The sequence below is a fragment of the Oncorhynchus keta genome, chromosome 6, assembly GCF_023373465.1.
Source record: "Oncorhynchus keta strain PuntledgeMale-10-30-2019 chromosome 6, Oket_V2, whole genome shotgun sequence".
NCBI classification, from domain to species: domain Eukaryota; kingdom Metazoa; phylum Chordata; class Actinopteri; order Salmoniformes; family Salmonidae; genus Oncorhynchus; species Oncorhynchus keta.
The window spans coordinates 10,852,088-10,879,811 of NC_068426.1; the positions used below are offsets into that span (position 1 = coordinate 10,852,088).

Below are 27,724 nucleotides of genomic sequence, written 5' to 3' on the forward strand. Positions count from 1 at the left end.
AGTTTGGCCAGGGTGGTTAGCACTAGGAAGAGTCTTGGTGGTTCCAAACTTCTTCCATTTAAGAATGATGGAGGCCACTATGTTCAATGCTGCAGAAATGTTTTGGTACCTTTCCCCAGATATGTGCCTCGACACAATCCGGTCTCTGAGCTGTACGGACAATTCCTTCAAGCTCACGGCTTGGTTTTTGCTCTGATATGCACTGTCAACTGTGGGACCTTATAGAGACAGGCGTGTGCCTTCCCAAATCATGTCCAATCAATTGAATTTACCACAGGTGGATTCCAATCAAATTGTAGAAACATCTCAAGGACAATCAATGGAAAGCAACCTCATAATGTGTACAGGGAAAATTTGAGTATCATGTAGTAGCCTAAACCTATCGAGGTTACATTGAGCTTGGGGAATGGAATATGAATGGCAGTCATCCGATATGCTGTTATAAGACCACACTCATTTAAAAAAGTTATCCTCCCTCATCTTAGATTTCACCAATCGCCACTTTTGCCAATATAATTTCAATGACACAAAAAACATTAACGGTATATATCCACCACATTTAAATATAGCTTGGATGATGACAGGGGAGCTCCTGCCTTTTCTATCAGGACAAAGTCAAGCCTATTGGCCCAGTAGTGATAAAGCAATAGGGTTCACATAAGGCCAGTCATAATTTTGAGAAAAACCTCCTCAACATACATCAATTAGTTCATTAAGTCTCTGTCCTTGCACAATAAACAATCTCCTCAGGTTCATTAAAGGAGCATATTTATGGCTGATTCACAGACAGACAGAGTGGTTCGACTAGAGGACAGAGTGCTTGGACAGCCTTGCTGCTGCCTGGCCACTGCACAGGAACTCATATACTGCAGGCATTAAATCTCATTATTAAATGGGAGATTGGTTATATTAGCATATTACTGTAAAAAATGTTTTTTTTTTATATATCTCTGGCAAAACATATGTAGAGAATCTAGATGTATGAAAGATGAAAGATAATATCATGGAAGGGTGAAGACAAAGGTCATAAATTACACGATAAAAATATTTTCATAGTTCTCTTTAAAACTGGAATCGTTAGCGGTGAAACTGCCACATCCATTTGGGATATTACACCAACAAAGAAGTTACTGTAAAATACAAACACGGCAACAAGACCAAAACAATAACAGAGGTGCTGGGGCGGACGGTGATGCAGTTTCCCCTAATGTGGATTCCATCTTTAAAAGTACATTATTACTCCTCAATATATCCAGGCTGTATCACATCTGGCCGTGACTGGGAGTCCCATAGGGCGGCGCCCAATTGGCTCAGCGTTGTCCGGGTTTGGCCGGGATAGGCCGTCATCATTCTTAACTGACATGCCTAGTTAAATAAAGGTTAAATAAAAAATGTAAAAATAAATCTTGAAGCATTGTCTTTGTATGTACTTCTGTCCTGCTATTAAACATTGATATGAGGTAACAATGGCGCCGGAGAAAAAGGCTGACGTTTTACGTGTCCCCAACTGATTGTGTTTTTTTGTTTGTTTATTTGCGTTGTTTGTAACTTATTTTTTACTTATGTTGTACATAATGTTGCCGCTACCGTCTCTTATGACCGAAAATTATTTTCCGATTACAATTGCGTTTACTCACCACGGACTGACAGAATCCTTTTTTTCCTTTTAAGAGACTGAGGAGCCGGACGCAAATGATATACTGCTATCTCGGGAACAGGCCCAGATCCCCGTGCGTGAAGAGAAGGCGGAGAAAAAGGGTCCAAAGAGCGGGCTGCCTTCTGAGAATTCGTAGGCGATCGAATAAACCCCCATCTCCTTCCAATCTGCTAGCAAACGTGCAATCTTTTGAGAATAAAATCTATGATCTACGTAAGATTAAACTAACAACAGGACATTAAAAACTGTAATATCTTATGCTTCACAGAGTCGTGGCTGAACGACGACACTCAACATACAGCTGGCTGGTTATACGATGTACCGGCAGGATAGAAGAGTGGCGTCTGGTAAGACAAGGGGCGGTGGACTATGTATTTTTGTAAATAACAGCTGTTGCACAATATCTAAGGAAGTCTCGAACTATTGCTTGCCTGAGGTAGAGTATCTCATGATAAGCTGAAGACCACACTATCTACCTAGAGAGTTTTCATCTGTATTTTTCATAGCTGTTTACATACCACAGACTGAGGCTGGCACTAAGACAGCATTGAATGAGCTGTATTCCGCCATAAGCAAACAAGAAAACGCTCACCCAGAGGTGGCGCTCCTAGTAGCTGAGGACTTTAATGAATGTAAACTTAAATCCGTTTACCACATTTCTATCTCGATGTTAAATGTGCAACCAGAGGGGGAAAAACACAAAGCTCTCCCCAAATCTGACCATAATTTTATCCTCCTGATTCCTGCTTACAAGAAAAAATTAAAGCAGGAAGCACCAGCGACTAGGTCAATAAAAAAGTGGGTAGATGAAGCAGATGCTAAGCTACAGGACTGTTTTGTTAGCACAGACTGGAATATGTTCTGGGATTCCTCCGATGGTATTGAGGAGTACACCACATCAGTCATTGGCTTTATCAATAAGTGCATCGATGACGTCGTCCCCACAGTGACCGTACGTACATACCCCAACCAGAAGCCATGGATTACAGGCAACATCCGCACTGAGCTAAAGGCTAGAGCTGCCGCTTTCAAGGAGCGGCACTCTAACCCTGGCGCTTATAAGAAATACCGTTATGCCCTCCAACGAACCATCAAACAGGCAAAGCATCAATACAGGACTAAGATTGAATTGTACTACACCGGCTCTGACGCTCGTCGGATGTGGCAGGGCTTCCAACCATTACAGAATACAAAGGGAAGCACAGCTGAGAGCTGCCCTGTGACACGAGCCTACCAGACGAGCTAAACTACTTCTACGCTCGCTTCGAGGCAAATAACACTGAAACATGCATGAGAGCACCAGTTGTTCTGGAAGACTGTGTGATCACGCTCTCCTCAGCCGATGTGAGTAAGACCTTTAAACAGGTCAACATTCAAACATTCACAAGGCCGCAGGGCCAGACGGATTACCAGGACATTTACTGTGAGCATGGGCTGACCAATTTGCAAGTGTCTTCACTGACATTTTCAACCTCTCCCTGTCCGAGTCTGTAATATCAACATGTTTCAAGCAGACCACCATAGTGCCTGTGCCCAAGAACACTAAGGTAACCTGCCTAAACTACTACCGACCCGTAGCACTCACGTCTGTAGCCATGAAGTGCTTCAAACGGCTGGTCATGGCTCACATCAATATCATTATCCCATAAACCCTAGAGCCACTCCAATTTGCATACCGCCCCAAAAGATCCACAGATGATGCAATTTCTATTGCACTCCACACTTTCTTTTCCCACCTGGACAAAGGGAACACCTATGTGAGAATGCTATTCATTAACTACAGCTCAGGGTTCAACACCATCGTGCCATCAAAGCCATTCAATAAGCTAAGGACCCTGGGACTAAACACCTCCCTCTGCAACTGGTCCTGGACTTCCTGACAGGCCACCCCCAGGTGGTAAGGGTAGTTAACAACACATCCGACATGCTGACCCTCAACACAGGGGCCCCTCAGGGGTGCGTGCTCAGTCCCCTCCTGTACTCCCTGTTCACTCATGACTGCACGGCCAGGCACGACTCCAACACCATCATTCATTTTACCGATGACACAACAGTGGTATGCATGATCACTAGCATCAACGAGACAGCCTATAGGGAGGAGGTCAGAGACCTGGCTGTGTGGTGCCAGCACAACAACCTCTCCCTCAACGTGATCAAGACGAAAGGAGATGATTGTGGACTACAGGAAAAAGAGGACCGTGCATGTCCCCATTCTCATCGACGGGGCAACAGTGGAGCAGGTTGAGAGCTTCAAGTTCCTTGGTATGTGTTCCTTGGTGTGCCTCTGGCACCGTGCCCTAAAAATTGCTAAAAGACTCCACCCATCCTAGTCATAGACGGTTCATTCTGCTACCATACGGCAAGCGGTACCAGAGCACCAAGTCTAGGTCTAAGAGGCTTCTTAACAGCTTCTACCCCCAAGCCATAAGACTCCTGGACATCTAATCAAATGGCTACCCAGACTATTTGCATTGCCCGCCCTCTTTTACACCGCTGCTACTCTCTGTTGTTATCATCTTTGCATATTACCGCACTAACCCATTGACTAGCACATCAACTAGCACATTGACTCCATACCGGTACCCCCCTGTATATAGACTTGCTATTGTTACTACTCTTTAATTACTTGTTACTTTTATTTCTTATTCTTATCCGTATTTTTTTTAAACCTCATTGTTGGTTAGGGGCTTGTAAGTAAGCATTTCACTGTAAGGTCTACAGCTGTTGTTTTCGACACATACGACTAATAAAATCTGATTTGATTTTTTTATTTGATGAATTCTGTCTTCGTGGACTCCTGGTTCAGGTCAATTCTGGGATCTTGATTGAAGCTTTGGAATAGATGGATCGGACCTGGCAACCCAAGCAGTCAATAAGAATAGATAGATCAGACCTGGCAACCCAAGCAGTCCATTAGAATAGACAGATCAGACCTGGCAACACAAGCAGCCAGGGAAGTAGAGAGGGGATAGGGGACAAAACACCCATTGCTCAGGTTACCTTCAGCTCACACCAGGGCCAGTCTTTATTTCACCCATCAAAGCCACAACTCAGCACATTCCAACACAGGCACCCTGAGCCAAAGTGGATGCTGCTCACCCATTATAGTATCACAAAGTCAACTGACACGGAATTTAAAAACAACAAAGTCATCATATTTCAAGGGTAAAGCCTTCGAAGAACAACAGTGTACTCTGCCGTGGACTATAAATAGAGTGATAGAGAGGAGGGTTGGTCACGTGTGCCGGGATTCTATACCGATGATGCGGCGGACATCGACTCCTCATTAGTGTTGATAGATACTGTGTGTCATTGCTGATGGTGTTAATACTGGGCTTCCCAGTAGCAGTCCTCAAGATCCCCTCATATTATACACAGAGGAGAAGTGTTAGTTGAAAAAAAGATGGTGAAATGATCGCACTTTGTAATGATAAAAATGGTTTAAGAGAAAGCATTGAACCACAGGTGTTTTTTTTATTAGCGTGTCTTGGCTACTTCAAGAGTTTCTACTTCATGTATAAATAGCATGGTGCCTGGTGCAGTCCTAATGCTGTTAGCTGTAACCCCCGGTGGGACTGTGGAGGTTGCACCCTTGTGGCAGGTACTTCGCCAACGGGGGCCTCCGGGAAAGTTTCAGTGACAATGCAAAAGCTAAACCATAGCAGAGAAACCACTCTCATGAGATTGGCTGGATCAGATGCTTTCAGTCTAAATGTCAACAAAAAGCACTCGGCTCCAAGACTCGAAGGCGGATGCGTGTACCAGTGGGATGCATGGGGAGTGAGTAGCTCCTATAGCTGCGGGAAGTAGTTTGGGGGTGGGTGTGCTGCGATTTTTGACTGGGGAGGGGGGTCAGGGGTTGCAGAATAAATAAAATTGCTTGCGCTGAAGACGTCTGAATCAGTCTGCTAATACAGAACTAGTAAAGGCCCAGTGCACAACTTTTGTGAGATTTATTATTAAAACTAAATGTATTTGAGTGTTTACCAGCATTTGTAACTTGAGTCTGATAATTATCTGTACAAAACTGTTCATCTGATTATACTTGTGGACTATAAAAATACTTGATATACGGTACGTTGATATACGTTTTCTAGTTTCTTGAAATACAACTTATTTCTATGTGAAAATTAAAATGGTCTATTCATTCCTTTTCCATTTTAGTAGACTCTTATCCAAAGCAACTTACAGTAGTGATGCATACAATTACATACTGGTCATCTGTGGGAATCAAAAATCACAACCCTGGCATTACAAACGCCATGCTCTATCAACTGAGCCACATGATCACATCACATCGTCACAAACCACTTGATGTCTCAATGTACTCAATTACTGTAGTGTGCATAGTTTCTTCTTCATGCTGAAGGAAGTCTACAGCTACAAACCTAGATGACCAGCCTATGTACAATACACTAATGTACATTTACATTAAGTAGTTTGTAAGGATGGTAAATTAATACTGCATAAAAAGTGGTTGTTTTACATGTTATTTAATGTGGATGTTTTGTGTCTTTGCCCATAACTTTGCATCTTTTGATCTAAAAGTTTGAGAACAGGGTTTTGATCTAAAAGTTTGAGGACAGGGTTTTGATCTAAAAGTTTGAGGACAGGGTTTTGATCTAAAAGTTTGAGGACACGGTTTTGATCTAAAAGTTTGAGGACAGGGTTTTGATCTAAAAGTTTGAGGACAGGGTTTTGATCTAAAAGTTTGAGGACAGGGTTTTGATCTAAAAGTTTGAGGACAGGGTTTTGATCTAAAAGTTTGAGGACAGGGTTTTGATCTAAAGGTTTGAGGACAGGGTTTTGATCTAAAAGTTTGAGGACAGGGTTTTGATCTAAAAGTTTGAGGACAGGGTTTTGATCTAAAAGTTTGAGAACAGGGTTTTGATCTAAAAGTTTGAGGACAGGGTTTTGATCTAAAAGTTTGAGGACAGGGTTTTGATCTAAAAGTTTGAGAACAGGGTTTTGATCTAAAAGTTTGAGGACAGGGTTTTGATCTAAAAGTTTGAGGACAGGGTTTTGATCTAAAAGTTTGAGGACAGGGTTTTGATTTAAAAGTTTGAGGACAGGGTTTTGATCTAAAAGTTTGAGGACAGGGGTTTGATTTAAAAGTTTGAGGACAGGGTTTTGATCTACAAGTTTGAGGACAGGGTTTTGATCTAAAAGTTTGAGGACAGGGTTTTGATCTAAAAGTTTGAGGACAGGGTTTTGATCTAAAAGTTTGAGGACAGGGTTTTGATCTAAAAGTTTGAGGACAGGGTTTTGATTTAAAAGTTTGAGGACAGGGTTTTGATCTACAAGTTTGAGGACAGGGTTTTGATCTAAAAGTTTGAGGACAGGGTTTTGATCTAAAAGTTTGAGGACAGGGTTTTGATCTAAAAGATTGAGGACAGGGTTTTGATCTAAAAGTTTGAGGACAGGGTTTTGATCTAAAAGTTTGAGGACAGGATTTTGATCTAAAAGTTTGAGGACAGGGTTTTGATCTAAAAGTTTGAGGACAGGGTTTTGATCTAAAAGTTTGAGGACAGGGTTTTGATCTAAAAGTTTGAGGACAGGGTTTTGATCTAAAATTTTGAGGACAGGGTTTTGATCTAAAAGTTTGAGGACAGGGTTTTGATCTAAAAGTTTGAAGACAGGGTTTTGATCTAAAAATTTGAGGACAGGGTTTTGATCTTTCTGGATTCCATTAGAATGACTATTCGCAGAGAAAGGGACATGGCAACAAGTCTTTCAATTCCAGTTTATGAATCCTGCAAGATTATCACGTCTGCTCCCGCTCTTCCCTCCCCCTGGCGCTTGAGGGCGCCAGATTACCCTGCATCATGCACTCCGGCCCCAGCCGGATCGTCAGGCTCCCATGCCTAAACCGTCTCGCCAGGCTCTCACGCTCCTGACGGTTCCCCGGGCCTTCACGCCCCATCCGGCTTGCCCATGTCTCGACCGGTTCGCCCAGGTGGGACGCTGGGTGGCATCCCAAGAGGGAGGGGTACTGTCACGTCTGCTCCCGCTCTTCCCTCCACCTGGCGCTTGAGGACGCCAGATTACCCTGCATCATGCACTTCTGCCATCCATCACCCACACCTGCCTTCTCTCGTCACTCGCATCAGCGTTATTGGACTCACCTGGACTCACTTATCTCCTGTTCATTTCCTCCCCTATATTTGTCAGTTCCCCAGCTCTGTTCCCGCTGCTGCATTGATTGTTTTTTGGGGGTTATCGTTAAGGGCTATCCAGGAAAACATAGCTAAAATGCTGTCAATGCACACCAAAACAAACAAACTTCTACAATCTGTTTTTATAAATGTAGATTGGCTCGAAAATAATGTACAGGCTACCGTGTCAGACACGCACAAATAAGGCGTGCACATGAACAAACAAGATAACACAATTAGCTTTTTGGAAACGAAGTTGCAGCCAACGCTCTAAGCACTAGATTATCTGCCACCCCACGAAACAACATGAGAAAACCTAATGAGACAAAACAACATGAGAAAACCTAATGAGACGAAACATGAAGAAACCCCAATGAGATGAAATAACATGAGAATATTGACGAGGAAAAGGGAGACCTTTCCAGCTACGTGATCAAACTGATATCATTCTATAGCTGGAGGACTCCTGATATCTCCAGGAGTGATATGTATCTGTTGTTCAGTACTGTCTTGTCGATAGCTAGGCCCATTTACTTTAAGTCCTGCCTGTCTTCCCAGTAGCCTACTCTGTGTGTGAACAGCTGACTGCTATTAACTTACAGAAATGAGTTGACACATCAACCAGGGGCAGGGCAATTTGTGACTTGTTTCAGTAATAAGTGGCTGTATTGAAGGGGGAGTGGCTTCACCTCTCATAGACAATCATACATTAGTGTTTGTACTTCAGGCTACCCTGGTTTCTCAGCGGGAGCTGTAAGAGCTGGTCATGTCAGTGGCAGTCTCGTCTGCAAAACTAAGACCGTCGCCGAAACAAAGACAGTTCTGTGAAGTTATTGGAGGAAGGAAAGACAGGAAGGCTCCTCACCCCTCTCTCACTTGAGTATCTTACCTAGTTATTCAGACAATAAAAGGTTTGCTCCTTTTTAGCTTGGGAAACTACAGTGCCTTGCGAAAGTATTCGGCCCCTTGAACTTTGCGACCTTTTGCCACATTTCAGGCTTCAAACATAAAGATATAAAACTGTATTTTTTTTGTGAAGAATCAACAACAAGTGGGACACAATCATGAAGTGGAACGACATTTATTGGATATTTCAAACTTTTTTAACAAATCAAAAACTGAAAAATTGGGCGTGCCAAATTATTCATACAGTAATGCATATATTATTCATTCATATTATTTATACAGACGCTCCCCACTCCTTGGCTGCAACCCTTCTAGTTTAGTGGACCCTGCACGCACAACCCATGTGGAATTACTGGTCTCTGGCAGCATTTGATCTGCGGTCAAGAACGTTGAGTTCATCTCAGCCTATACTGCCTTTCAGTCCCTTGACTTTTTTGGCCCTGACAGAGACATGGATCACCCCAGGGAACACTGCTACTCCATCTGCTCTCTCTTCATCTGACTACATTTTGTCTCACAGTCCAAGAGCATCTGACCATCTCGGAGCTGGCACAGGTCTACTCATTTCTCCGAAGTGGAGATTTTCTCTTTTCTCCCTCTCTCACCTGTCCATCTCCTCATTTGAATTCTATGCTGTCACTGTCACGTGTCTACTCAAGCTCTTCGTACTTGGCGAGTTCAACCTCCCGACGTCTGCCTTCGACTCATTTCTTTCCAACTCTCTCTTTCCTCTCCTTGCCTCTTTTGGCCTTACCGTTTTCTAATCCCCTCCAACTCACATGGCAGGCAATACGCTTGACCTCATCTTTACTAGAGGCTGTTTGCCCACTAATCTCAATGCAAAACCCCCTCCAGGTCTCTGATCACTTCTTTCGTTCAATTTCTGTCCCCCTTTTCTACAACCCTAACCACTTAGCCCCTACCCAGATGGTCATGCGCCACCGTAATCTTTGCTCTCTCTCTCCCACTACTATTTCCTCTTCTATCCTATCATCTTTCCCTTCTGCTAAATCATTTTCCCTCCTGTCTCCTGATTCTGCCTCTTTGACCCTCCCCTCATTGCTTTCCTCATCTTATGACTTGCACTGTCCCCTTTCTTCCCAGCTGGTTCCCTCAACCTCCTGCTCCGTGGCTGTGACTGCGAGCTTACAGAAATGGGCTGCGGGCAGCCGAACGAAAATGGAAGAAAACTAAACTTCTGGAGGACCTATCATCCTTTCACACCCTCCTCTCTACCTTCTATTCCTCTGTATCCACTGCTAAAGCCCCTTTCTATCACTCAAGCGTCTGACTCTAAACCTAGGAAACTCTTTTCCACCTTCTCCTTTCCCTCCTTAATCCTCCACCTCCTACCCCTCACTCCCTCTCTGTGGACAACTTTGTCAACCACTTTAAAAATAAGTTGACAACATCCACTACTCATTCACTCAGCCAATTGAGTCCACTGGTCTCACTCACACAGAACTAACCTACACCTTGATATCTTTCTCACCTCTCTCTCGCCAGATTAAATCCTGTGACTAGCGCGGTCTGGCCGCTCGACAACCTACCCGCTCAACCCCATCTGCTCCTCCCTTCTTAAAACCATCTCTGGAGAACTTCTACCATTCCTCACTTCCCTCATCAACTCATACTAGCTGCGTCCCCTCTGACTTCAAAATGGCCCGAGTCGCTCCCCTCCTCAAGAAACCAATACTCGACTCATCTGATGTCAAAAACTATAGACCTGTGGGCCTCCCAAGTATCGCAGCGGTCTAAGGCACTGCATCACTACAGACTCAGATCTGATCCTGGGCTGTGTGGCAGCCAGCTGCGACCTGGAGATCCATGAGGCGCCGCACAATTGGGCCAACGTCGACCAGGTTAGGGGAGGGTTTTGCCGGCCGGGATCTCCTTATCCCATCGTGCTCTAGCTTCTCCTGTGGAGGGCCGGAAAGATGCATTTATTTCCTAAACAATTGAGCGTGCTGTCCCTGATCAACTCTTTAGTTATCTATCACAGAACAATCTTCTTGACCCTAACCAGTCAGGCTTCAGGACGGGTCACTCAACAGAGACTGCTCTTCTCTGTGTCACGGAGGCTCTCCGCACTGCCGAAGCTGACTGTCTCTCCTCTGTTCTCATCCTCCTAGATCTATCCACTGCCTTCGACCCATCAGATCCTCCTCACCACCCTCTCAGGGCTGGGCATCTCTGGCTCTGCACACTCTTGGATTGAATCCTACCAGGCAGGCAGCTCCTACCAGGTGACATCAAGAGGATCTGTGTCTGCACCATGTACTCTCACTACTGGTGTCCCCCAGGGCTCGGTTCTAGGCCCTCTCCTCTTCTCTCTATACACCAAGTCACCCAGCTCCGTCATATTCTCACACGGTCTCTACTATCCTTGCTATCAACTACTACCCCCCCCCCCCTACTGATACCCAGGTGGCAAAACGCATCTCTGCATGCCTGGCAGATATCCCAGCTTGGATGTCGGATCACCATCTCAAGCTCAACCTTGACTAGACAGAGCTGCTCTTTCTCCAGGGGAAGGCCTCCCCTCCATTACAGTTGACAACTCCACAGTGTCGCCCTGCGAGAGTGCAAAGAACCTTGGCGTGACCCTGGTCAACACCAAATCAAAGCAGTAACTTGCTCCTGCAGGTTCATACTCTTCAACATACATAGAGTAAGACCCTACCTCAAACAAGAAGCAGCGCAGGTCCTGTCATCTCCTGTCTGGACTACTTAACTTGCTGTTGGCTGGGCTCCCTGCTTGTGCTATCAACCCCCTGCAACTTATCCAGAAAACTGCAGCCCACCTGGTTTTCAACCTTTAAAAGTTCTCTCATGTCACCCTGCTCCTCTGCACACTCCACTGGCTTCCAGTTGAAGCTCGCATCCACTACAAGACCATGGTGCTTATCTATGGAGCAGCAAGAGGAACTGCCCCTCCCTACCTTTAGGCTATGCTCAAACCCTACACCCCAACCCGAGCACTCCATTCTGTCACCTCTGGTCTCTTGACCCTCCCACTCCTATGGGAGGGCAGCTCCCGCTCAGCCCAGTCCAAGCTGGACATCTAAAACACTACCTCTTCAAACAGTATTTTAAATAATACCCCTCCTAATCCCCTCCCACCCCCCAAAATGTTTTATAATAATAATCCTGAACCAGCACTTGCACTTGACCCCCCTCCCCCGTCTAGCTCTGACTCTGCTGATAGCTACTTTGAGGAAAATGTACTTACTAAGCCTGTGATACGTGGTTATCCCATCTAGCTATCTTAAGATGAATGCACTAACTGTAAGTCGCTTTGGATAAGATAAGTCACTCTGCTAAATGACTAAAAGGTTAAATGTAGGAATTTGATGTGGATATATGACCAGAAGATCTGGAATGATGCCATCGGTGTGAAAGAATGCTAAAGACTCTATCAGATCAAAATACATGGGGGAAAGGAGAACAAAATGGACGGCCGGTCCATTCGATTCAAGGAATAAATTCCGATCAGACAGTCACTGGAGGAAAAGGGGATCAAATCTCAGCTCCGCTTCCAGGCAGTACTGTGGGTATGGAGGGGAACGCAAAGGATGGAATTTACAAGCGCCTATGAAGCCCTAATCAAGCTACAAGAAACCTTCCCAGTTGAAGGAGGAGAGCCCCCTGCCCTGAGAAGAGGACAAAGCAGGAAAAAACTATGAGCGCAGTAGGTTACATACAGTGATGCGTAAGACATTGTAAGTTGAGACAACTGTTCTATGGATGTGTGTGTGTGTGTGTGTGTGTATCAAATGACTGCCTCGCCTGGTTCACCAACTACTTCTCAGATAGAGTTCAGTGTGTCAAATCGGAGGGCCAGTTGTCCGGACCTCTGGCAGTCTCTATGGGGGTACCACAGGGTTCAATTCTCGGGCCGACCCTTTTCTCTGTATATATCAATGATGTTGCTCTTGCTGCGGGTGATTCTTTGATCCACCTCTACGCAGAGGACACCATTCTGATTACATCTGGCCCTTCTTTGGACACTGTGTTAACCTGTTGAGTGTATGAACCCAAATGAAACTGGCTATTTCTCAGGCCCAGAATCTAGAATATGCATATAATTGTCAGATTAGGATAGAAAACACTCTAAAGTTTCCAAAACTGTCAAAATATTGTCTGTGAGTATAACATAACTGATTTTGCTGGCGAAAACCTGAGGAAAATTCAACAAGGAAGTGCCTAAGAGAAACAAAACTCCCTTTTCCATTGCATGCCTTCCCTCCATTTAAAGGGATATCAACCAGATTCATTTCCCTATGGCTTCCACATGGTGTGAACAGTCTTTAGACATAGTTTCAGGCTTTTACTCTGAAAATTTAGCGAGAACGATCACATCGCGTCAGTGCATAGCTGGGTCCCAGCAGACTTTTTCATGCGCAACTGCTTGGAGCAGACATTTTCTCTCTCTCTCCTATTGAAAAAGCTACGGTCTGGTTGAAATATTATCGATTATTTATTGTAAAAACAACCTGAGGATTGATTATAAAAAATGTTTGACATGTTTCTACGAACTTTACGGATACTATTTGTAATTTTCGTCTGCCCGTCATGACCTGCACGAGCCTGTGGATTTCTGAACAAAACGCGCCAACCAAATGGAGGTTTTTGGATATAAAAATAATCTTTATCGAACAAAAGGAACATTTATTGTGTAACTGGGAGTCTCGTGAGTGCAAACATCAGAAGATCATCAAAGGTAAGCGATTCATTTTATTGCTTTTCTGACTTTCGTGACCAATCTACTTTGCTGCTAGCTGTTTGTAATGTTTTGTCTGCTGAGAGAGATGTCCTAACATAAACGCTTGGATAGCTTTTGCTGTAAAGCTTTTTTGAAATCTGACACGCCAGGTGGATTTACAACAAGCTACGCTGTGTTTTGTTATATTGCACTTGTGATTTCATGAAAATTAAATATTTTTTGTAAATAAATTTGAATTTGGCGCTCTGCAATTCAGCGGATGTTGACGAAAATGATCCCGCTAACGGGATTGGTGCGCCAAGAAGTTACTCAATTTTAGAATGAGGCTGTAACATAACAAAATGTGGAAATTGTTGTTTGAAGGAGACCAAGGCACAGTGTAATTTGTGGTCATCATATTTATTTAAATGAGAACCAGCAACAAAATAACAAAGTGAAACCAAAATGAACGTACCGTTCCGTAGGCTACAAGAGCTGTACAAAAATCCCACAACATAAGTGGGAAAAAGGCTACCTAAGTATGAAGAACGATAGACAGCCATTGAAGAGGTGTGGGACCACATTCTACAGACTACAATCAACAGCCTGATCAACTCTATCCGAAGGAGATGTGTCACGCTGCATGAGGCAAATTATGGTCGCACCACATACTGACTGGTTTTCTGATCTACGCCCCTACCTTTTTTTTAAGGTATCTTTGACCAACAGATGCATAAAAAATCCATATATTAGCTTTTATATTTTTGTCCAGGGTATATAAATAAATAAACAAAGGAAATGTGTTATGGTATGCAGTACACAAACCCCAACCACTAAACAAGATGTAGTCAGAACATCTAAGACAGCACAGGACTTTGTACAGAGGGAAGCAGGGACACCTGTCAAAAAAAAAGAATCACCATCCAACAGCCATTAGTCAAAGGACAAACGGAGTGTTGTTATTTCAGGGAATGACTTTCAAGGAAAAACATGTGTGGTGGTGAAACAGACACACACACACACACACACACACACACACACACACACACACACACACACACACACACACACACACACACACACACACACACACACACACACACACACACACACACACACACACACACACACACACACAGAGACACGCACACAGAGACAAGCACACACACACACAGACACACACACAGACACACACACAGACACACACACACACACACACACACACACACACACACACACACACACACACACACACACACACACACACACACACACACACACACACACACACACACACACACACACACAGACAAACACACACACACACAGACTCTTAGTTAAACTTAAGTAGAAATCATGCAAGATTCGTTCCATGTCAAATCAAATCTAATTTCATTTGTCACAAGTGTTGAATACAACGGGTGTAGACCTTACCATGAAATGTGGACTTACAAGCCAACAATGCAGTTCAAGAAATAGAGTTAAGAAAATACTTACTAAATAAGCTAAACAATTTTTTTTTTAAGTAACACAAGAAAATTACATAACAATAACGAGGCTATATACAGGGGGAACCGGTACAGAGTCAATGTGCGGGGGGTAAAGGTTAGTCGAGATCATTTGTACATGTAGGTAGGGTTAAAGTGACTATGCATAGATTATAAACAACAAGTAGCAGCAGTGTAAAAACAAAGGAGGTCAATGTAAATAGTCCAGGTGGCCATTTGATTAATTGTATAGCTTTGGGGTAGAAGCTGTTTTGGTAGGAGCCTTTTGGACCTAGACTTGGTGCTCCGGTACCGCTTGCCGTGCAGTAGCAGAGAGAACAGTCTATGACTAGGATGGCTGGAGTCTTTGACAATTTTTAGGGCCTTCCTCTGACACCACCTGCTATAGAGGTCATGGATTGCAGGAAGCTTGGACCCAGTGATGTATTGGGCCCTACGCACTACCCTCTGTAGTGCCATACGGTCGGATGCCGAGCGGTTGCCATACCAAGCGGGGATGCAACCAGTCAGGATGCTCTTGATGGTGCAGCTGTGGAATTTTTTGAGATTCTGGAGACCCGCTCCACTTCAGCCCCGTCGATGTTAATGGGGGTGTGTCCGGCCCTCATTTTCCTGTAGTCCACGATCATCTCCTTTGTCTTGCTCACATTGAGGGAGAGGTTGTTGTCATGGCACCACAAAGCCAGGTCTCTGACCTCCTCTCTATAGGCTGTCTCATCATTGTCGTGATCAGGCCAACCACTGTTGTGTCATCAGCAAACTTAATGATGGTGTTGGAGTCGTGCCTGGCCATGCAGTCATGAGTGAACAGGAAGTACAGGAAAGGACTAAGTATGTACACCTGAGTGGCCCTGGTGTTGAGGATCAGTGTGGCAGATGTGTTGTTGCCTACCCTTATCACCAGGAAGTCCAGGATCCAGTTGCAGAGGGAGGTGTTTAGTCCAAGGGTCCTTAGCTTAGTGATGAGCTTTCGGGACACTATGGTGTTGAACGCTGAGCTGTAGTCAATGAACAGCATTCTCCCATAGGTGTTCCTTTTGTACAGGTGGAAAAGGGCACAGTGTGGAGTGTGATTGAGATTGAGTCATCTGTCGCTCTAGTGGGGCGGTTGGAGTGGGTCTAGGGTTTCCAGGATGATGGTGTTCATGTGATCCATGTCCAGTCTTTCAAAGCACTTCATGGCTAACGACGTGAGTGTTATGGGGTGGTAGTCATTTAGGCAGGTTACCTTCATGTTCTTGGGCACAGGGACTTGAGTGGTCTCCTTGGAATATGTTGGTTTTACAGTCTCAGACGGGGAGCATTTTCTTCTTTGCTTATGGCCGTAAACAGCTCGTTGAGTGCATTAGTGACAGCATCGGTCTTAGTGCCAGCATCGGTCTTAGTGCCAGCATCGGTCTTAGTGCCAGCATCGGTTTGTGGTGGTAAATAGACGACTACGAATAACATAGATGAGAACTCTCTTGGTAGATAGTGTGGTCTACAACTTATCATGAGGTACTCTACCTTAGGCGAGCAATACCTCAAGACTTATTTAATATTAGACATCGCAAACCAGCTGTTATTGACAGACGTAGCTGCTCTGTCCTGCTGATGCACAGAAAACCCATTCGGGCCTGGTCTCATTAAATAAAAAATGTTGGTTCAGTTCTAGGTTCAGTTCTAGTAATTGCTGTTCTGATGTCCAGAAGCTATTTTCAGTAATAAGAGACGGTAGCAGCAACTTTATGTACAAAATAAGTTACAAACAATGTGAAAAAACTAACAAAATAGCACAGTTGGTTAGTAGCAAGTAAAACGGCAGCCATCCCCTCCGGCACCATTGTTATTTCTGCAAGCCATTACAAATTGTTTCTGAAGTTAAGAGGTAAGATTGGCATTAATGAAACATTATCTTGTTGAAATTAAATTTGATCTCAGAAAAATGTATCTAATTGATTGTTCCTCTGGGAGTCGAGGCAGCAGGCAGGGCGTTCTGGCATCACCCCAGGTGAGTAGGCACCATTCTCATCCAGAGCCCTCTGTTGCACATATGTTTGTCTCTGTCACTTTTCCTAAATTTTCACCGCCTTCCCAGCATAAGGTGCTATTAGATTCAGGCGCGGCCTGAATTCTCCTGCGTATTCCGTGGTGCTGGGCCTACCCTGGTTAGCTTGTCATAACCCCACTGTTTATTGGCCAGCGAGGGCTCTCATGGGGTGGTTGCGAGAGTGGTCAGGTAGGTGTTTAGGGGTTTCCGTTGTCCAGACCAGACCAGGACCAGAATATGCTGATTTGGCTCTCGCTTTCAGTAAAAAGAAGGCAAATCAATTACCACCCCATCGACGGGAGGATTGTGCGATAAATCTCCTGGTAGACACTGCACTTCCCAGGAGTCACGTGTATCCCCTGTCGCAAGTGGAGATGGTGGCTATGGAGACATATATCTCCAAATCCGTGCGTCAGGGGTACATTCGGCCCTCCATTTCACCCGTCTCCTCAAGTTTCTTTTTTGTGAAGAAGGATGGAGGTTTGCGCCCGTGCATTGATTATAGAGGTCTCAATAAAATCACAGTGAGGTACAGTTACCCGCTACCTCTTATCGCTATGGCGATTGAGTCAATGCACGGGGCGCGCTTCTTCACTAAACTGGATCTCATGAGTGCGTACAACCTGGTGTGTATACGGAAGGGAGACGAGTGGAAGACGGCATTAGGAAACATCAGGGCATTATGAGTACCTCGTCATGCCGTATGGGTTGATGAATGCTCCATCAGTCTTCCAATCTTTTGTAGACGAGATTTTCAAGGGCAGACCTGCACGGGCAGGGTGTAGCGGTGTATATTGATGACATTCTGATATACTCCGCTACACGCGCCGAGAATTGTGTCCCTGGTGCGCAAAGTGCTTGGTCGCCTGTTGGAGTATGACCTGTACGTCAAGGCTGAGAAATGCTTGTTTTTCCAACAGTCCGTCTCCTTCCTAGGGCATCGGATTTCCACGTCAGGAGTGGAGATGGAGAGTGACTGCATTGCAGCCGTGTGTAATTGGCCGACTCCCACCACGGTAAAGGAGGTGCAGCGATTCTTAGGGTTTGCCAACTACTACCGGAGGTTTATCCGGGGTTTTGTTCAGGTTGCTGCTTCCTATATTTGCTTTTGCAACAGCTAATGGGGATCCTAATAAAATACCAAAATACACCCTATGCAAATCCCAACCAGAGTACAGTATCAGTTCTCTATGTTTGACAAGTAGTATAAAGCTGTGGCTTGGAGTATTGCTTTACCATACTATGTAATATATTCCCTGTGAATGTGTTGATCATTTTCCCACCCATTCAGAGAAATGTGTAAATGAAATCACTTGCATTATTTACCATTTAGTAGTGTGAAAGTACCAGGTTTGACCACTAGATGCCGCTGTTCCTGCTATACCACCACACTCTTCTATTCATTTTGCTGGTCCTTTGTGTTTATTAAATAGATCACAACATAGATCACCCTGTTAATTAAATCCTTTTTTAGTTAGTTAGTTAAATCCATGATTAGTTAGTTAAATCCATGTTTAGTTAGTTTAATCCATATTTAGTTATTTAGTTAAACCCTTGTATAGTTAGTTATATCCTTGTTTAGTTAGTTAAATACATGTTTAATTAGTTAAATCCTTGTTAAGTTAGTTAGTTAAATCCATGTTTAGTTAGTCAAATCCATGTTTAGTTAGTTAGTCAAATCCATGTTTAGTTAGTTAGTTAAATCTTTGTTTATTTAGTTAAATCCTTGTTGAGTTGGTTAAATCCTTGTTTAGTTAGTCAAATCCTTGTTTAGTTAGTTAAATCCTTGTTTAGTTAGTCAAATCCTTGTTTAGTTAGTTAAATCCTTGTTTAGTTAGTTAAATCCTTGTTTAGTTAGTTAAATCCTTGTTTAGTTAGTCAAATCCTTGTTTAGTTAGTTAAATCCTTGTTTAGTTAGTCAAATCCTTGTTTAGTTAGTCAAATCCTTGTTTAGTTAGTTAAATCCTTGTTTAGTTAGTTAAATCCTTGTTTAGTTAGTTAAATCCTTGTTTAGTTAGTTAAATCCTTGTTTAGTTAGTCAAATCCTTGTTTAGTTAGTTAAATCCTTGTTTAGTTAGTCAAATCCTTGTTTAGTTAGTCAAATCCTTGTTTAGTTAGTTAAATCCTTGTTTAGTTAGTTAAATCTTTGTTTATTTAGTTAAATCCTTGTTGAGTTGGTTAAATCCTTGTTTAGTTAGTCAAATCCTTGTTTAGTTAGTTAAATCCTTGTTTAGTGTAACGTCGTTCTTCGTTTGTCAAAAGAGAGTCGGACCGAAATGCAGCGTGGTGGTTACTCATGTCTTTAATGAAGAAAAACAAAAGCGATACATGAAACAACAAAACGGAACGTGAAACCTAAATACAGCCTATCTGGTGAACACTACACTGAGACAGGAACAATCACCCACGAAATACACAGTGAAACCCCGGCTACCTAAATACGGTTCCCAATCAGAGACAACGAGAATCACCTGACTCTGATTGAGAACCGCCTCAGGCAGCCAAGCCTATACAACACCCCTACTCAGCCGCGATCCCAAATACTACAAACCCCAATACGAAAATACAATAACCCCATGTCACACCCTGGCCTGAACAAATTATTAAAGAAAACACAAAATACTAAGACCAAGGCGTGACATTTAGTTAGTTAAATCCATGTTTAGTTAGTCAAATCCATGTTTAGTTAGTTCGTTAAATCTTTGTTTATTTAGTTAAATCCTTGTTTAGTTAATTAAATCCTTGTTTAGTTAGTTAAATCCTTGTTTAGTTAGTTAAATCCTTGTTTAGTTAATTAAATCCTTGTTTAGTTAGTTAAATCCTTGTTTAATTAGTAAAATCCTTGTTTAGTTAGTCAAATCCATGTTTAGTTAGTTAAATCCATGTTTAGTTAGTCAAATCCATGTTTAGTTAGTCAAATCCATGTTTAGTTAGTTAGTCAAATCCTTGTTTAGTTAGTTAGTCAAATCCTTGTTTAGTTAGTTAAATCTTTGTTTATTTAGTTAAATCCTTGTTTAGTTAGTTAAATCCTTGTTTAGTTAGTTAGTCAAATCCTTGTTTAGTTAGTTAAATCCATGTTTAGTTAGTCAAATCCTTGTTTAATTAGTAAAATCCATGTTTAGTTAGTTAAATCCATGTTTAGTTAGTCAAATCCTTGTTTAGTTAGTTAAATCCTTGTTTAGTTAGTTAGTCAAATCCTTGTTTAGTTAGTTAAATCCATGTTTAGTTAGTCAAATCCTTGTTTAATTAGTAAAATCCATGTTTAGTTAGTTAAATCCATGTTTAGTTAGTTAAATCCATGTTTAGTTAGTCAAATCCATGTTTAGTTAGTTAGTCAAATCCTTGTTTAGTTAGTTAGTCAAATCCTTGTTTAATTAGTAAAATCCATGTTTAGTTAGTTAAATCCATGTTTAGTTAGTTAAATCCATGTTTAGTTAGTCAAATCCATGTTTAGTTAGTTAGTCAAATCCTTGTTTAGTTAGTTAGTCAAATCCTTGTTTAGTTAGTTAAATCCTTGTGCATGATGTGAAAGGGAAGGCATTCCACAAAGAGGCATCAAATCTAATAGTGAACATACTTGGACAATGGGTCCTCAAGATAGTTATGTTGCATAATGTAACACTTAAAATAAAATGTGTCTTTCCTTTTAAATATATTAAAAACAATGGTCATGTTGTTTACTCAATGTCCCTTCGTTCTCTTTACAAGGTCCATCCAGATTCTGCTCTGATTAGCGATGCTCTCCTCCAGTGGAGGAGTGAAGTTTACTGTAGGCTAATATCCCATCAGCACTCAGCCCTGCCACGTAGGAGTTGGCTGGCTGCTGCTCGTCTTGGCTGCGAACGACGCACCTCTGATGGATTTGTGCGACTACATCTGAGCCTCCGATCCAATCCGCACAGCTGATGCCAAAGTCCATCGTGCGGGTGTTTCTCCTGACTCCAGTTTCCCCATTAGAAGTTCATACAATTATGTGTGTGTGTTTTCGTGTTCTTTAAGTATATATACATTGTGTGAGAGCATGTGTGCATTTGTCTTATGAGAATTTGTGTATAACAATCCAACTTGGCAGAATGCCCGGAATACATATGTATTTTGTATATTCTTTCAGAGTAAACTAGAACTACTCAGAAAAAACCTACACATCTGAAGTGACTGAGAAGCAAGTCTCCCAATATCCTCGGGCTGAGCTCTGCGGTTGGAACTGAAGTGACATGTGAATCCCTTTTATGACTTTATCATGTCTTTATCCACCCACTCAGATTACTGTATCTTCTGCTCGGTCAGTGGAGTTTTGGTGAACTCTGACCACCCCTGATGAGGGAATGTGTCAAATGGGAGTCGGGGGGTAAATAGTTTGATGATTAGACTATGAACTAGAGAGAAACGAACATTGCACCATAGTGTACTTTCCCACCAGTGAGAATCCTTTATTATAAGTCCAATGACTGCATACTGTAGATATCCATTTGAGAAAGAAAAAGTTGAACATTTGGTTAATTCGAGTTTAGCAGCCTTTGCTTTGTACTACAGGGGTGTCAAACTATCCTCCAGTCTGATTTGCACTGTAGAGACATGCCAGAGAGTGTATTTACGAGCGTATCACATGTCATGACAGGTTATGTATAGAATGAACTAAAGATTACATTATAGAATCAGGCAATACTTAAAATCAGAAAAAAAACTTATGTTAAATTAGATGCTTTCTCTGGATAGCTTTAATTTTGTTCACCAGGCTAGACAAGGAGAACTAGAAGGGCTTGGAGAGGGATACGTTTGTTTTCTCTCTGTACAATAAAGCAGAGTTCACTGCCAGTTCAACAGATATTTCAACAGGGCCACAAATGGAATGTCTAGAAGAAACCCACATAAGGCTTAGCAGCATTCCGCACTCTAAAGTTACAGATGATGACGACCTATGAAGGAATGTCATCATGTCTCCTGACAGTCAGAAAAGGCATGCAGGTTCTGTAGAGGTGTAACTGAAGTTCCTTTTACCTTGGGGGTAAGAGTCCGCTGTTTGATTGACATGGGGTCTCTTAATGGCAGAGGAGCGATAAACGATGTGATGTCGTCCATCTCCTCCTTCCTCCTCCCCCGCCCCACCCCCTCGGTGCTCCAGGGGTTCGATGAAGAACTCCTCCCGCCCCATGCGGATCATTCCTGCCTGAGAAAGATGAGACTTTAAATAACACTTTGAGAATAACTTCATTGAGAAGGGAAATGCATAACAATCAATATATCCACCACTTTAAAGCTCGGCCCGAAAAGAGGACGACATTGACAAAAATACAAATGACATGAGACTGCAAAGAGACATGAGTTGATCAATATGGGGCCAATTTATATCAACCCTCTGATCAACTATTTAGATCAGCCAAAACAGAGGTACTATTACTTCCATTCCAGACAGACAACATGTGGCGTGACAGCCCAAACCAGGTGGTCCCCTATCCTGTGTCTGTCGTGGAAAATGGGAAACGGGGAAGAGGAGGGATGTGAATGTAAACTTTAAAACACACTGTGACTGAAACAGACACGCCTGTTCAGGGTCAGCTCAATACTGCTTCTCTCTCTGACCCCGACCACAGAGCTAGAGAGGGGCTGCTGAGACTGCCATTTATCACGGCCTCCTGAGAAATATTACACAAGGAGCTGTGACATCCTCCCGAGGTTTAATTACCAAGGAAAGATCTGGACTCTGCATAAATCGACACCATCAGATGCACCTCGGTTAGCCAGCTCTCTGAGCCACTGTGAAGTCAAACTTTTAACCTACCTTACCACACAGCATGGCTAAGTACACATCTTCCACTCAGAAAATCAGTTGCTCAGTCACCTCATCTCAGGAACTCTAACAGCTTATTAAAGTCATGCTCGGGAAAAAAGGAAAGATTCTACTCTGGGCTGCAGGAATGAAGCACATACCTCAGTCTTGAAAGCAAGAATTTCCATTCTCCCTTTACTGCAGCAACTTTGAAAAACAAATAAACTAAGTCAAGTCATTTTATATTAAACAATGGTGCAAGACTGGGTTTTTTGCATACAAATTTTTTCCATTTGGCTTCACTGTGATAGACATCCAAACCCGTAATCTGAAATAAAACTCTGTTTTCAACAACAAATAACTTTCCCAGATGTCAAATCCTCTCTTGCCAATTGAAAATCGTAAACTAACATTTGAGGGATCAACTTCACTTAACAATCACAAATAAATGACTAGCTCTCGCTACCAGCTTTACTGTCAGAAAAAGTCAGTGACCACACAGTTGGATCAGTGGTCCACTAATCAGGTATTATACCCACACCACTCTGTAGAACTTTAGTTGTAAAACGGCAAAGAAATTGTAAACGTTGACAGGAGAATTGAAGGAACAGTTTGCATAAACCATGCTGAATTGCAGAATCTTTTTGAGGATGTGATCCAGCTCCACTGTAACAATGAGACTTTTCCATAAGCCTGAGAGGCTCCAGTGCCTGCCTGGACTGCCAAGAGTGAAATAGGAGAGCAGAGCCTGAGAGAGAGGGCCTGAGCAGCTCCATCCCGGTTTCCAGCTCAGAGTCAGGCCTGCCTGAGGCGGAGGGAGGGTTCAGATGGAGAGAGCAGCGCTGTGCTGCCTTTGGATCTGGCCAAGACGTTCAGCCTGCTGCCTCGTTAAGAGACTGGTCACCCGGGAGACCTGCTGTTCATACACTAACTTTTCAGTGTATGTGTGTGTGGCGTATGTGTGCGAGGGGGCAGGAAAATACATTAATCCAGAGGTAGTTGTCTGTAGGGAGGAGGAGGAGCACAAAGCCTGCATGACATATTTGCCTTGGTACTGTCTGTCTGTCTGCCTGCCTGCCTGCCTGCCTGCCTGCCTGCCTGCCTGCCTGTCTGCCTGTCTGCCTGTCTGTCTGTCTGTCTGTCTGTCTGTCTGTCTGTCTGTCTGTCTGTCTGTCTGTACAGGGGTGGAATCACGTGAGCACTACCTTAGCTCTCACAATGGACAGCTCTGTGTGAAATGACAGATAACGTATGCTGCAGCTAAGTACACCTCTTTGAGGTAATGACAGCTTTGAAAGGGCTGACAATAGTAATATTTTCAAGTTGATATGAATGAAAGAGCCATTGTAAAACCTAACCCTGGGTAACTAAAAGTTATAATAAACTCTCAATTTTCACTACTGGATTTATATTTCAGTGGAAGGGCCATGGAAAAGAGAAAATACAGTGTTTAAACTGGAAATAAAACGGATAAGTTGTTTCCTAATGACAGCGTCTTCACAATCTATGTGTTAGAAAGGAAAGTTTAAGAAGACTATATTGGGCCATATCCATAAAACTTGATTAAGAGACATATTTACATATTTCCAAAAGCCTGACCTTATGTTCCTGGGCAATATTTTCCATTGTAAAAAGTCAGTGTTAGTTTCTCATTGAACAGGTCATTGGTTTACATGACCCTCACTCACACTGCCCCAAAGAAGGGATTTCTAAACTTCCTCAAGCTTCCTCTCAACCTTTAATTAAATCAGCTCTCCACTCATGATACTATGTTAATTGTCAGCCTTTTCAACATAATCTAACACATTATCAATCGATTACATTCAATCAAATCTGAGATGAGATGTTTTGTTGAACTTTGGAAGTGAATTGTGCCAGTTGTTATTGTGGCAAGTGAAATAGACACTCAGATTGTGCCACCAAATCTCTGGGATTCAAGGATTAATGAGTCCTGGAGCAAACTTGATGTTGATCCTGAGTTGGATACAGTATAAAGTCCTGAATTAACATAAACAAGTCAAAATCGTCAGTTTCAAATAAATAAAATATCATCAACCATGTTCATTTTCAAGCCTGGCAAGAATCAAAGGTGCTATGATGTACAGGCCAAAGCTACTTTTGATTTGAGTTGGATTGTTGATGTTCATTCCAGTTATCTCCTTCATTTCTCTGTTAACCACTGGCAACAGGAATGTAGGACATCAGAGAGAGTAGAAACTGAAACCCCTTCTGGGCTGCCTCCCATCACTGTTCATTACAAGCTGTCATTCAAACTCACAGCAGCAGAACTCCTCTAACAGGTGTCAGGAATCAACACAACCACATCAATATTAATATCAACACACGAAGATAAACGCCCAATAAAACAATAACTATATAAAATGAAATGTGCTCTAGTCTGGTCTAACGCACACAATCTGTCTCTCTCTAACACAAACTCTCACACACACACACACACACACACACACACACACACACACACACACACACACACACACACACACACACACACACACACGCACACGCACACGCACACACACACACACGTTAAAATGGTCAGGTCAGATCTCACATGTCTTGACTGCCTTATGAATTCTCTTGGTTAACATCCACGGCACACTGCTGTTTTCATTTTGGAGAATGCAACTCCTGCAGGGATTGGACGAGCCAGGTGGCTGACATCACATCTCCTACTGTAACTACAGACAGGTCCAGACGGGAACCATCACGACCAATTCTCCTACTGTAACTACAGACGGGTCCAGACGGGAACCATCACGACCAATTCTCCTACTGTAACTACAGACGGGTCCAGACGGGAACCATCACGACCAATTCTCCTACTGTAACTACAGACAGGTCCAGACGGGAACCATCACGACCAATTCTCCTACTGTAACTACAGACGGGTCCAGACGGGAACCATCACGACCAATTCTCCTACTGTAACTACAGACAGGTCCAGACGGGAACCATCACGACCAATTCTCCTACTGTAACTACAGACGGGTCCAGACGGGAACCATCACGACCAATTCTCCTACTGTAACTACAGACGGGTCCAGACGGGAACCATCACGACCAATTCTCCTACTGTAACTACAGACAGGTCCAGACGGGAACCATCACGACCAATTCTCCTACTGTAACTACAGACGGGTCCAGACGGGAACCATCACGACCAATTCTCCTACTGTAACTACAGACAGGTCCAGACGGGAACCATCACGACCAATTCTCCTACTGTAACTACAGACGGGTCCAGACGGGAAATTCTCCTACTGTAACTACAGACAGGTCCAGACGGGACCAATTCTCCTACTGTAACTACAGACGGGTCCAGACGGGAACCATCACGAATTCTCCTACTGTAACTACAGACGGGTCCAGACGGGAACCATCACGACCAATTCTCCTACTGTAACTACAGACGGGTCCAGACGGGAACCATCACGACCAATTCTCCTACTGTAACTACAGACGGGTCCAGACGGGAACCATCACGACCAATTCTCCTACTGTAACTACAGACGGGTCCAGACGGGAACCATCACGACCAATTCTCCTACTGTAACTACAGACGGGTCCAGACGGGAACCATCACGACCAATTCTCCTACTGTAACTACAGACGGGTCCAGACGGGAACCATCACGACCAATTCTCCTACTGTAACTACAGACGGGTCCAGACGGGAACCATCACGACCAATTCTCCTACTGTAACTACAGACGGGTCCAGACGGAAACCATCGAGACCAATTCTCCTACTGTAACTACAGACGGGTCCAGACGGAAACCATCGAGACCAATTCTCCTACTGTAACTACAGACGGGTCCAGACGGGAACCATCACGACCAATTCTCCTACTGTAACTACAGACGGGTCCAGACGGGAACCATCACGACCAATTCTCCTACTGTAACTACAGACAGGTCCAGACGGAAACCATCACGACCAATTCTCCTACTGTAACTACAGACGGGTCCAGACGGGAACCATCACGACCAATTCTCCTACTGTAACTACAGACGGGTCCAGACGGAAACCATCACGACCAATTCTCCTACTGTAACTACAGACGGGTCCAGACGGAAACCATCACGACCAATTCTCCTACTGTAACTACAGACGGGTCCAGACGGGAACCATCACGACCAATTCTCCTACTGTAACTACAGACGGGTCCAGACGGAAACCATCACGACCAATTCTCCTACTGTAACTACAGACGGGTCCAGACGGGAACCATCACAACCAATTCTCCTACTGTAACTACAGACGGGTCCAGACGGAAACCATCACGACCAATTCTCCTACTGTAACTACAGACGGGTCCAGACGGAAACCATCACGACCAATTCTCCTACTGTAACTACAGACGGGTCCAGACGGAAACCATCGAGACCAAATCTCCTCCTCTTCATTCCCACTCATCACTTTCACATTGCATTTTGGATAGAGTCACAAACAACCCTTTGTCCATGTGCGCTCTGAGACTCTTTTCCTTTGAAACGTCTTTCTATACGGGTCACACTCCTCCTACACACCATGAAATACATCACCAACTTTAAATGCTATGGTGTCAGTCATGGAATTCTTCCAAACAAATTCTTCCAGACTGAGTCTCGTGGCACCGAAAGAAAGCTGACACAGTACCAAACAAAAAACACACATTACAAGATATTTATTGGCTTCCATGTTTGTGATGAGTGTTCTCTAAGGAGGTCAGCTGTATTCAGGTGTATAGATACCTGTTCTCTACCGCAACCGCAGAGGCCTTGTGTCTTCCAGGTCAAAGATGCTCTTTTCACTCCAGCTGGGCCTGTTCTCTCAACTATAAATCCTGACAAGCATGTCAATATGTCCCTTTGAAAGAGTAATGTAACACGCAGCCTACTAGACAAGGCCTACAGCCAGGTGGACTGGGCCTATAGCCTGCTGGACTGGGCCTACAGCCTGCTGGACTGGGCCTACAGCCTGCTGGACTGGGCCTAC

The 27,724-nt window shown here is 43.5% G+C and overlaps 1 protein-coding gene across 47 annotated transcripts in view; it reads right to left on the reverse strand.

Annotated features, from left to right (window-relative positions):
• The window catches only part of LOC118384930 (A disintegrin and metalloproteinase with thrombospondin motifs 2), a 104,872-nt gene that overhangs the window by 68,451 nt on the left and 8,697 nt on the right, over window positions 1-27,724 (reverse strand). For all 47 annotated transcript variants that reach the window (XM_052520659.1, XM_052520649.1, XM_052520638.1 and 44 more), the window contains exon 3: window positions 21,959-22,127. In XM_052520659.1, the coding sequence (XP_052376619.1) occupies window positions 21,959-22,127 (169 nt within the window). The remainder of the gene's footprint in view (window positions 1-21,958; window positions 22,128-27,724) is intronic.